The following is a 13,275-nucleotide window of genomic DNA, read 5'->3' on the forward strand; positions in this document are numbered from 1 at the left end:
AACAAGCAAGATAATCAAAACATCTAGGAATATATAAAGAATAAAAAATTTAAATAAATAAAATATACATATATGTATCAGTACCTATCAATGAATCGTCCCTTAATAGCATTTCTTAACAACATCTTAATCTTAATAAACAACATTAAAATTCCCAGCAAAATTGATTTTAAATAAAAGGGCAGTAGATTAGAAACATCTTAAAACATCAATGAAAAAATTTAAATTTCATGGTTTACTTCCAGGACCAATGTAACTTATTATGAATAATACTGCATCTTAGGAAACCTCTCAACTGAACTAGGCCAATCACTGAAAATATCTAGACAATAGAATATTTACATATTTCTTAGATGTAAATATTTTAATATTTTAAAATAGAAGCACAGTTACCTAAATGTGCAGCTGATGACATCTTTGGACAACTTGGTGAGTAATAGATAAGTTGGATGAACAGAACCAGAAGATCTGTAAGGGATACTGAATCTTCAAAAAGAAACAGAAAATAATTATTTTGTAGCATAGACTTACAACTTAAAAAAAAATTTAACTGAGCTTCCTATTCTGAGTTTTCACACAGCCTGTGGTATAATCAGGGAGAAGGGGGCTATAATCCAAGAAAGAAGACTCCAGAAGAACAAATTAAACATAGTAAATTAAAAGACGGCAAGTAATGCAGTAGTTTCTTTAGTGACAGTGAAGTTTTGCTATTTATGTTGGACAAATCAGTTAATATAAACGTACCATAGGAAGATCTACCAATCTGATAGGACTGTTTTATTTTATTCAATTAGGAGCAATAGAATTCAGCTCAATGTGTTGGTCCAGCTAACTTATCTAAATAACACTGTAGAATGGAGGTCAGAAAACATTTTTTGAAACAGATAGTAACTATTTTAGACTTTGTGGTCAAATAGTATCTCATAAATAATTCTGATCTTGACAATATGTAAGTGAACAATTGTGGCCATTTTCCAATAAGACTTTACGTATACCACATTTGGTATTTACATATTTTTCTCATGTCACAAAATATTCTGTTTTTTTTTGTTTTTTTTTTTTTTTAAATATATTTTTATTGATTTTTTACAGAGAGGAAGGGAGAGAGATAGAGAGTTAGAAACATCGATGAGAGAGAAACATCGATCAGCTGCCTCCTGCACATCTCCTACTGGGGATGTGCCCGCAACCCAGGTACATGCCCTTGACCGGAATCGAACCTGGGACCTTTCAGTCCGCAGGCCGACGCTCTATCCACTGAACCAAACCGGTTAGGGCAAATATTCTGTTTATTCTTTGCAATATACTATTAAATGGCAGCTCTTCTCTTCAAAGTCAGTTCTCTACTGAGTGCCCATTATGCCTAGAATTATACTACCACAGGAAATAAAAGAGCAATATGTAAAATTGTTTTTTCAAGGAGGTCACAATCAGCCTAAAAAGATTTAGGTAAGTAAAACAAGGAAACAGTACAAAAATATGTTCAAAATGAAGATACACTAACAAGATTGGCAAACTCTAACCACTATGGTCTAATTTTCTTAAAAGCTAGAAGTGGTTTTTTTTTTAATTTTTAAAGATATGTAAAATGTGTCAGATGTCCCCAAAACCATGGCCAGATTAAATGATTTATTAGGGGGAGTCACAAGATTCAAAATATAACTGTATTCCTAGCTATGATTTTTTACAACAAAAGGATACAAAGCAAAATCAAAAGAGAAAACGTGCATAAAGTGAGTCCGGAAGAAACCAGGTACAAGGGTCGAAGGGACCTCTCCCAGTGAAATCCACAGAGTACACTCCATTCTTCCAGCAACGAGTGTGATCACACACATAAAATGCTGTCCACCAGGGAAGCTTATTAGAGACTCAGTGAGCAAGGTGTTTATTGGGAGTTAATCACCCAGCATCCTCTGCCTAGTTAGTACATACCAGGGCTCCAGACACCCAGAAGGCAGGCAGATATTCGGCATAAACCACACTGTGTACACAAACAGTGAACCAGTTCTGGGAATAGTGAGATTTCCAAGTTCCCAGTTGCCAGTCAAGGTCCAACCTTGCAAGAGGTTTTTCTAAGGATAGCAATCTTGAGCCAGCTATGTGTATATACACAGACACGCACACGCGCGCGCACACACACACACACAGAATACACAACACAGACAATATGTGGCCCACAAAACCTAAAATATTTACTGCTGGAGGCTAAGTCCAGCGGGTCATAATAAATGGGAGAAGTCCTCAAAAGGTTGAATGGACATATTCAGCAGGGCTGAAAATCTGCATATTGTTACCTGCTGCTGGAACAGCCAAAGGCATTTCCCCCAACCTGATCATCTTTTCCTGTTTATCTGCTGCTGGAAGGCATTTCCCCCAACCTGATCATCTTTTCCTGTTTACCAAATCTTACCTGTGATATGCCTGTTTGCATTCCTAAAGGGCCAATGTGTTTTCCAGTAAATAAAAAGGATATGGGTCCGGAGATTCAGAGAGTTCAGTCACTAGAGCTGAGTGTCCCCTGGCTCCCCCAAAATGCCTTTCAAATTTATAATTCTTGTCTAGTTTATTCATTCATATGCAGCCCTTCTCCAGATTCCTGAACCCTTGCAGCAGAAAGACTGCGGCAATTTACTATCTGGTATGCTACAGAAAAAGTTTGCTGATCTTTATACTATATTCCTAGTACAGACTTAAAGTTTTAAGGGAGGTACAGAAGATAATGAATAGCATGTGCTGAAGTTTGATGGGGAAAACGTTAAAAATGGGAATTAGGGAAACAATAACATAGTAAAATATCAAGTGATGCAAGGCTTTGCAGTTTATAAAACAGTGCTCTCAAACCTCACGTTTTTTATCACAAAAATTCTGTGAGCCCAGCCACACGGACATCATTATTCAATTATTCCCAATAAAGAAAATGAAGCTACAGTTAAGTGATTAGCCCAAAAGATCACCGCCAGTTTCTAGGGAACCAGAACTTAAAATGATAATGTAGATTAGTTCTAAATTCATCTTCTAATTCTAAATCCAGAACTGGGTAGCACACTTAGTATGTGAAGGATTTTGAAAGACAGGAAGAAATAAGGTAAGCGTGAAAGGATGAATAGAAAAAAAAAAGAAAAGAAAAACCTACACATGAAAGAAAAAGTACATACTGGAAAAGAACAGAAATGTAAAAGGTATGCTGCTAAGTACCATAGAAGAGACCATATGCCATCTCCAAGTTCTAATGATCCACAGTACATTAATCTTACCATATATGGGCATACTCATTTATCCTGATTGTACATACCTTTTCTATTCCTCAGCTTTATGGGAAAAAGCTTTCTGCCATGTGTATAGATCAATAATCTTCCCAAAAGGCACAAAGAGTGGATGAAATAAATATATTGTAATTCTTGCCCTGAGTAGTAGAAAGTTTTCTGTTTGTTCCCTTAAGAGAGAAGCAAACAATTACATTTATTTTAATGCCATTATGTTTTATAGTACCTGTCATCATTCCCTTCTAAACATTAAAGTTTGCAGTCTATAATGTAGACACTTGGTATAAATTTCAAAAAATCACTCTTTTCTTTCTTCATTTAAATTCTTTATTGTTGAAAGTATTACATATGTCTCCTTTTTCCCCCATTAACCTCTCCCTGGCCACTCCCCCCCTCCCCCCAGCAAATGCCCTCCCCCACTACTGTCTGTATTCATCGGTTATGCATCTGCATGCATACAAGTCCTTTGGTTGTAAAATATAATTTTCTTGCTGTTTCTTAAGATCCCTTGACACCAAACTCTCTGGAGAAAAGCATTCCTATAAAACTTAACAATCTCAGAAAAGTGCAATATACATAGAGTGTTCATTCTAAAACAAACAAAGAAAAAAAGCCGAAGTTTGTCAGACTTATGTCATCAAGAAAGACTTCAAGAATAAGTTAAAGGAGGGAAGAAATCAATAGAAAACATCAGTTAGTGTTTAATTCTACCAATAGTCAATGCTACAGAAGTTCCTATTATAACCTTGCTAGCAAATGAAACGAGTCTCTGAAATACAGAAACCCTCTAATATATTTATTATTCGTTCACCCATACACTTAAGATCTACTGAGTACCTTTTTTATACAAGATCTTGAACTATTTGCTGGTGTCAAAAACCATTAAGAAGCATTAAACTGGGCTTCCAATTCAGAGTACAGCAAGTTCGTAGTCTGGAATAGCCAGAGAATAAGGAGGACAAGTGGGAAAGACAAGAGGATAGCAGGTACCAGGGCAAAGCACAGAAGATTTAACTGCAGAAGCAACAGAGGCCTTATTGAGAGGCAACTGGGATGATACGAAAGGGTTTTAAGCAGAAAAGTATCAAATATGCATGTGAAAAACTGACTCTGATGGCAACATAAAAGGTAAATAGAAGAAGGCCAAGGCTTGAAATAAGATTCATCCAAAAAAAAAATCATGAACAAAAGCATCAGCAAGAAGAATGGAGAAGAGCAGGTAGATAAAAATAAATGTTTAAGAAAAGAAAATCAATATGCCTTAGAGCGGACTGTATGTGAAATATTAAAGAATAAAAAAATGTTCAAGTTCCTAACTCAAATATCTGTGTACGTGGTGAATTTGTCTTCTACTGAAGTAATTCTAAAGGGGGAGAATAAAAACAGGTCTAAAAAGAGAAAAAAGTTATTTCAGTCCTCAATATTTTAATATTGGAAGCCAATGGAGCATCCAGGTCGTTACAATATAAATATATAATATTTGAAGCCACGAGAGTGAATGGCTCTCCCAAGAGAGAACAGGTAGACTAAGGTGAGAAAAGAACAAAGGGCAAAACCTTTGTGAGTACAAACATATAAAGGAAAGAAAAGAGCCTTTCAAGTGACTAAGAATTTGTGGGGTAAGAATGAGAAAATCCAAAAAAGAATGGTACCAGGAAGAGAAGGGAAGGGATCAACAGAGACCAATGCTGTAAAACGAGGACAGGGAAGAGGGGGAATTGATGATGGGAAGGTCATGGGGTGGCAGACATAGAAGCCTCATTTTTGTGGCTAAAAAGTGAGTAAGAAACAAAAAGGGGGAATAAGAGGTAAAGGAATGTGGCCTGGGTGTATAAAGAATAAAGAGTTTTCTCTGAAGGGAAGCAGAGATAAGGTACGTGTGAACTGGCTCGGTTTTTTATGTGAAAGACCTACAAGGAGGTCTACTGGATGCAGGGGAAGGAGCCAATGCACAGGGAGACACGGTAACAAGGAAAGCAATGTCCTGGTTTTAAACCAAAAGCAAAGAACAGGAACAAAGTCAAGAACAGATGGAGACCAATCTGGCACAGAAGGATACCCTCCATTGTAGCCCAGAGAAAGGAGATATTGATAAGGGCATACAAACATGTGTTTGCATGCGTAGAAGCAGGATACGTGGGGAATTCATATTTGCAAAGTTCCATTATTCTTAGTGAAGTAGGATGCAAGGTCTTCTCTTGAGAGAAAAGAGGGCAGGGGCAAAGCACAGGGCTTGATGAGACTGGTGAAGGCTCGCAATAGCTATCATGAAACAATGAAGAAAGGATCCCAAGTAACACGAAGAGAACAGCTGTGGTTAGAAAAATATATGCGCAGTATCAATTTACAACACAAATGCTCTCTGCTCAATTTCCTAAGGACCAGAGAAGATGGAAGCTTAGACTGATCTAAAGTTGGGAAACTGGAGGCAGGAAACTCTGAAAGAAAATAAAGAGCAAAAATTTTGAAAGAAATGGCAGAAGAAAGCAGTGACGCACCCTGAGGAAAAGGAAAGAAAAGCCACTAAGGGCTGGTAGAATGGTGTGGCGGGGAGTAAAGCACTGGATAAAAACATTTTATTTATTTTTTTTAAATATTTTATTGATTTTTTACAGAGAGGAAGGGAGAGGGAAAGAAAGTTAGAAACATCGATGAGAGAGAAGCATCGATCAGCTGCCTCCTGCACACCCCCCACTGGGGATGTGCCTGCAACCCAGGTACATGCCCTTGACTGGAATCAAACCCGGGACCCTTCAGTCCGCAGGCCGACCCTCTATCCACTGAGCCAAACCAGTCAGGGCTAAAAACATTTTAATATCAAGAAATTAGAAAAATCTATAAATTTATAAATGAAATATTTACATAAACTTATCTACCCTTTTCTTTTTTATCTTTTTCTTCCTCTTGAATAATAAACTCAGGCTTATTTTCTCCTCCGCTATGAAACACTGGCTTTTGAAGCCCATTAATTATTGGTGTTTAACCATTTTTCTTGCTTGAGTTAGATGAAGAATTTATCCAGGGATTAAAAAAAAAAGGTATCTTCATATAATCAAAGAACTTACTCTTTACGTAGAGAACTGACAAAATAAAATAATAGAATGAGAAATACCTAATTCACATGGCAGGTTGTGTGATGTAAGCAAAAGAGCAATAAAAATCCAAATTAGGAAGATAATCTTTTGTGAAAATTTTAAAATAAAGTTTATTCTTTCACAATAAATAAGATATATATTAGTGTAAAGGATGTGGATAGGGGCAGTAGGAATAGCAAAGCTATATAAGCATTGATATGCAGAAGAATCTGACTGTGCCCCTAGCCGGTTTGGCTCAGTGGATGGAGCGTCAGCCTGCGGACCAAAGGGCCCCAGTTTCAATTCCGGTGAAGGGAATGTACCTTGCTTGCAGGCTCCTTCTTGGCCTGGGCTCTGGTCAGGGTTCGTGCAGGAGGCAACCAATCGATGTGTTTTTCTCACATCGATGTTTCTCTTCCACTCTCCCTACAAATCAATGGAAAAATATCCTCTGGTGAGGATTAACAAAATTAAATAAAATAAAAAAGAATCTGACTGTAAAAGATTCATCTTAATCACTAATTAGAGCTAAAATTTAGATAGAGAAATTAGGGCCAGATTATAAGTTATCTAGGCTATAATAGCTCAGTCTGAGGATAATCAGAGAAGAAACACAGGGTGGGGTGAGTTGTAAAATAATAAAACAATATTTTATAAAATTTTCTTCCTACTAAAATGTGTAAGTGACAATTAAATGACTGATACACTAGAGAAAAAATGAGCAGTATATTATTGCAGTATAACATATTAGGACATAAACTCTAGTATAAATTGAAGAACTGCCTTTGGTAAGAAACAGCATGATGATACATTAATTTCAAATGTAGATAGGTTATAAAAAACCATCATTATGGTATATATTTTAAATTTGTGAAAATATTTTACATTAGCAAAAGTGATCGAATTTTACCATGCTACTAATAATTGTTAAAAAAAATAAGTTACTACTAAGCTATTTTAAACTGTACCATTTTTTAAAGTACAGAACAAAGAAAACTATACTTACCACAATGCTTTGACTGTCCCACAATCTCATCGGTTTTCATAGTCTCACACAACTCAAAGTACTGAACGCACTGCTGAACTGCCGCAGTTACCTAATAAAATAATAACTTATTATTATAGAAACTAGAGGGCCCGGTGCACAAAAATTTGTGCACTGGGGGGGGGGAGGGGGTCCCTCACCCCGGCCTGTGTCCTCTCGCAGTCTGGGACCCCTCAGGAGATAACGACCTGCTGGCTTAGGCCTGCTCCTGGTTGGCAGAGGGCAGGCCCAATCCCTAGGTGCAGCCCCTGGTGGGGCTTAGAGCAGGGCTGATTGGGGAGTTGGGGCCCCGCCTCCTGTCATGCACAGAGCAGGGCGGATCGGGAGGTTGCGATGCCACCCTCAGTCACGCTCAGGGTGGGGCCGATTGGGGGGTTGGGGCACCGCCCCCTGTCACACTCAAGGCAGGGTCGATAGGGAGGTTGTGGCGCCACCCCGTCACACACAGAGCTGCAGGGCGATCAGGGGGTTTGGGCACTGCCCCCTGTCACGCTGATCTGGTGCCAAGAGGCCTCGCGGCTCCGCTAATCCCGGTGCTGGGAGGCATATTACCCTTTTACTATATAGGATAGAGGCCTGGGGGCCGGCTGGTTTGCCCTGAAGGGTGTCCTGAATCAGGGTGGGGGTCCCCACTGGGGTGCCTGGCCAGCCTGGATGAGGGAATGATGACTGTTTGCAGCTGGTCACACACCCTTCAGGGTGGGGGTCCCCACTGGGGTGCCTGGCCAGTCTGGGTGAGGAGCTGAGGGCTGCTTTCAGGCTGGCAGTTATTGACTGAAGCTCCCAACTGCTCCTTTTTTTTCTCCTTTTTTTTATTTTATTCTGGGCCAGCTTTAGCTCTGGCTCTGGCTCTGAGGCTTCGTATCTGGTTTGTTTGCCGTTCTATAATCGAAACAATGTATAACTTCAGTTCTGAGATCCCGGCAGGCTGAAAGCTAGTTTCTGGGGTTTTGTTTAGCTACTACATTTGCAACATAGTACATAGTTGCTTAGAGTTGCAACTCAGAGGCCTGCAAGTCAGGCGGGGAACGTTGGAGTCTGCAGTCACTGGAGCAAGCAAGCCTCATGTTCGCTTCCAGCTGCCTTGCTGCCGGCCGCCATCTTGGCTGACAGTTAATTTGCATAAGGATATGCTGATTAGCCAATGGGAAGGGTAGCGGTCGTACGCTAATTACCATGTTTCTCTTTTATTAGTGTAGATGTGCAGCCTACAAGTCCTGGTATGTGCTAGGCAGAGGGTGCCAACGTAACCAACCCCAGTTTTAAAAACTGGGCAGAGTCTTTAATGAGTTTCTTTGGTAGACAACATTTCATATGAGCTGTCACAATTTGGTACAGGGAAAAGGACATGGAAGCTTATGCTTGGTATCCTCCAGGCTTCACCAAATGAGCCTTTTCCCTGTGCCAATTTTGCTTTGTATCCTCTTTCTGTTATAAATCATAGCTGGGATTATGACTATATGCTGAGTCCTATGAGTCTTCCCAGAAAATCATCAAATCTGGGGGTGGTCATGGGGATCCCTTCCCATATTTTTCTATCTCCTCTAAATCAAACTTTAGAGTTTCAGATCAATAATATAAAACTGCCTCCTAAAAATCTGAATTTCAAATTAGGTATGATCAAATCTAAAATCTTTCCAACTCCCCTATTTTTCTCTTACTTTGTTACTTATCTCCATGAATGACATTAGTCACTCAATTAAGTCTTCACTCACCCCCCATTTAAAAAGCCAAGTTCTTTAAATCCTGCATTCTAAATATGGTACTCCTGAGTCCATCCATCCATCCCAATTCACTCTGTTAAGAGCCCTAACTCATGTTTTTATCATTTTTTGCTTGGATTACTGAGAAGATCTTCTTAATCTTTTTGCTTCAACACTTCTCCCCTATCTCCACTTAGCACCTTAAACCCATTTTCCAAATATTCCAAGGCCTTACTATGATGTTACTTCAGTACTTAAAAACCTACCAGTGGCTCACCACACCTTCAGAATAAATGCCAATATCCTAAAGTTGACCTTATACAAAAACTCTTCATGACCTGACAGTCTTATACCTCTTATCCTCCAGATATCCCCCTGTCCTAATCACATGCTTGCACAAATACAGAAGTTCATCTACCTGTGCAAAAATCAGTCACCAAAAGCCAATTCAACAACCAAATAACTAATTCATCAAAAGCAAATTCACTGGGAAATTTCACCAATCAAAATAGCCAATTAGATTTGAAACACACTCAAACCTGACGTTTACATTAAACTCAACACTGTCATTTGCAAAAGGGAAGGAGCTGAAGATTTCCTTTAACAATGTCTTTTCTATTTTTATGGAATTATGCTCTGCCCTATGCATGTGTGAAATAAACTGAAGTTAATTGATACATACCCAACTTAAAGCATCCAAGAACGTTTTAAACACCTTTACCCACTTAATATTAGCTTTCAGAGAACTGATTTTCAAGAAATTTTCCTAATACCAATTCACATTTCTCTTAGCAATGTATGTCCAGTTATATAAAATATATGCAGTTTCCATACGTACTATGTGTTTTCCAAATCCTAAGCCTTTAAACATGCTACCACATTGCCCTGAAATATTTTCCCACCACTACCAAAAGCACCCCCCTCACTTTTCCAGGATAATACCTATTCATTAAGAATAAAAAAATTCCCCACCATCCTCAGAAAAAGTGTAATTTGTTTTATAGATGACTTCAATCTACTTAATAAATCAATGATAAAACTATACAACCATGGTAACAGGTATCCAGCAGACCAAGTTTAAAATTTTGTAAATCAATATAAGTCAAAAGATCTCAATGAACGTACTTCTGAAAGCCGAGCAATTAGTGTTAGCCCCTTGCTTCTGAAAATCAGCCAATAACAGACACACTCCAGGAAACACATTTGTAAAAGCCAGTCAGTCAGCAACAATCTCACCTGAGGTCTCTTCTACAATTGGCTGAACTCATTCTCCTCTCCGAAAGCCCATCACTCCCTGAGTTCCAAGCTTTTCCCCAAACCCTATCTGATGAAGAATCTGCTTTGCCTAACTTAAGCAACACATTCAGCTTTAAGCACTGTTTCAGATGGAACAATGGTCTTAATCCTGGAACTTCCATTAAAATTACCTTGAAGACTCTGACTTGGCAACATTCAGTGAGAACTTCAGAGAGTTGTTCACTGAGCCCCCTTGAGTCCCAAACTCTCAAAGCCCTTCAGATCTGCCATCATGTGAGTCTGTGTCAACAATAACCTGAGCTCCAACTTGCTTCATGGGCATTCATTGCAAAATTTGTTATCCTACGATTTGTAATGAAATTTGTACAAAGTAACTTCTTGTTCTGAAGAGGCACCATTGGGTAAAAATTTGTGCTACTAACCTGCTTATTCTTGGCTTGTTTTGCTTTGCTATTTTTACAGTCTTAACTCCTGTTTTATTCTGGTTTGTCCTGCATCTACTGAGTATCCCATAGTGAACAGGAGGCATAGTCCAATCCAATCAATCAATGCAAGCCGACTCTGAGATTACCAGCTAACAGCAAAAATACAGTGCAAAGGCAACTGGTCAAACTGCCTTGAACACCTACAAAAATTTTATGAGGACATTCCCTGGCTTGTCAATTCATGAAAGAGGGCAGTCAATGATTGTCATATCAATGACCGTATCACCCCTTTCTAGCTTCCGCTTGGTCAGAACCCGAGATAAATTTATAAGCACACGCTACTGCCCCAAAAATTCAGTGACCTGTTTATGTTTGTCATGAGTTTCTGTAAGTCAAAGCTGAAACCTTATCCTGATAGAACTCCCTCTTTCTAGATAAACTTGCTCCTGCAAGCCTACTTCTTAGTCATACCTTGGTAAAAAGCAATAACAACAAATATGGCTTATAGTGACAAGTGCCGTTATGGAAAAATAAATACACTTAACAGAAGTCCTAAAGAATAAGGACACAAAAGAGCAAATAGTCAGCTTCCTTAACTGTGAACTTGAAACACTATCTCCAAAATAACCTCTCAAAGACTCTTCAGTTCATTTCCATTCAAACCTTCAGAAACCCATCTCCTTGCACCCATCTCTACCCAGCTTCACCTTTACAACCCACTTACACCCACTTCTGTTCCTACTACTCCTTTCCTCACTTCTTAAGTGTGCCACATTTTATTTGAGAAAAGGTAACAATCACAGGAAAAGGTACAATCTCAGCAGAGAAACAAACACATCATATAATATCCCCTTTAAATTACAGGAGCAGAAAGCAGATCTAGAGTCAGTAAATTTAAAACTAATCTACAGAGTCCAGTTAAAAGTATAAAGAATTATTTTCCTAAACCTCAGGAAGATAGATAGAAATTTGCTGTAAAATTCAGGATCTAATTTGATACTCATTCTACTGCACAATCAATATATACCAAGACAAGAGGAGAGTGTGTGTACTATGGTAGGAAAATATACTATGATAGGAAAAACAAAGAGAATTTAAATAACCTAGTTGTCAATATTTTTTAATGACTTTGAGAGGACAAGAAAAATAGGAAATGCACTAAATAAAGCCATTTCAGAAGTCGTTCATTTAAGGGTGGGTGGACAAAGATTCAAGTTGTCAAAAATAAAAGGTTAAATGTTTATGCTGATAGCCAAATGCTTTTCAAATATTTCATGACTTTGCAATGGAAATAAAGCCCTCAATTTCCTCAGATATCTCCTTTAAAAAATGACAACACAGCCCGGCCAGCATGATCAGTGGTTGAGCATGGACCTATGAACCAGGAGGTCACCTTTGGATTCCGGTCAGGGCACATGCCTGATTGCAGGCTCAATCCCCAGTGTGGGGCAAGCAGGAGGCAGCAGATCAATGATTCTCTCTCACCATTAATGTTTCTATATCTCTCTTCCTCTCCCTTCCTCTCTAAAATCAATAAAAATATTTTTTTTAAAAAATGACCGCACATACACATAAATTATTTATTGTCTAATGCTACCAACTGAAAATGTCATAACTATAACAAATAGGATCACACAGAGTAGCCACAAACCAGATATTAGTTATAAAATGAAATGAAAGAAAATTAAAAACTCAGTTTCTCAGTTTCCCTAGCTAGTGGCTCCCCTATTAGACAATGCAGACATTCTATTGTTGCAGAAAATGTTATCAGGAAGCACTGAAGAGAAGCCAAAATAAAGGCTGTAGCAGGTAACCAGGCTAAATAGGCTGCTATGACTAAAGTCCTTATGACAGGAACTCTTATAGAACAAAAGACAAATCCATGGAGTGGTCCAAAGTTTCCACTGTAGATGCACAAAATCTGATCAATTCTGAAAGGAAAATGGGAACAAATAGATCTTGCATCCATTTTTCCCAATGTTTTTTACAAAAGTTGGGCCAACTTCTCTTTAATATATATATACAAAATACTTTTATATTTTATAAATTTAGGAAAGTTTTTTAAGAGAAATAAAGTTTAAGTTGAAATCTCATGTAAGTTTGACCCATTATGTATAGGAAATAAAATATTTGACCAAGTCGATAAAATAGTAAATGTTTATAATAAACTATTTGCAGGCTAAAAATTGGTGATGGCATAATTAACTTTTCAAGCAACAAACAGATTTAAAACTTAATATATAAAATACATATTTGAAATACTCCCATCAGCACCTCTGTGTTAGCAACAGTGAGTTATTTGTATGCCAAACCATAGGGGTAAAATAATCATTCCATTCTTTGTTTTTTCTCCTTTCTCTATTCTAACAAGATCAATCTATGATCATATGGTAACAACAAATTTTCACTTAAAATGGGAATGGGAAAGAAATGAGATGTGGAAAGACTTTATTTCAATTCAGTTTGTCTAAAGATTTTGAAGTACCTATTACCTCTACAAATAAATTC

General features: G+C 38.1%; 1 protein-coding gene across 6 annotated transcripts in view; it reads right to left on the reverse strand.

The window, feature by feature from the left end:
- Nucleotides 1-13,275, reverse strand: part of TBC1D32 (TBC1 domain family member 32) — a 111,608-nt gene that overhangs the window by 77,303 nt on the left and 21,030 nt on the right. For 5 of the 6 annotated variants that reach the window (XM_023754184.1, XM_023754183.1, XM_006089220.3 and 2 more), the window contains 3 exons: nucleotides 7,344-7,434; nucleotides 3,293-3,433; nucleotides 394-486 (listed from right to left, as the gene is read on the reverse strand). In XM_023754184.1, the coding sequence (XP_023609952.1) occupies nucleotides 394-486; nucleotides 3,293-3,433; nucleotides 7,344-7,434 (325 nt within the window). The remainder of the gene's footprint in view (nucleotides 1-393; nucleotides 487-3,292; nucleotides 3,434-7,343; nucleotides 7,435-13,275) is intronic. The other variant, XM_023754185.1, reaches the window with a different exon arrangement.

This window comes from Myotis lucifugus, unplaced genomic scaffold, assembly GCF_000147115.1.
Source record: "Myotis lucifugus unplaced genomic scaffold, Myoluc2.0 scaffold_57, whole genome shotgun sequence".
NCBI classification, from domain to species: Eukaryota; Metazoa; Chordata; class Mammalia; order Chiroptera; family Vespertilionidae; genus Myotis; species Myotis lucifugus.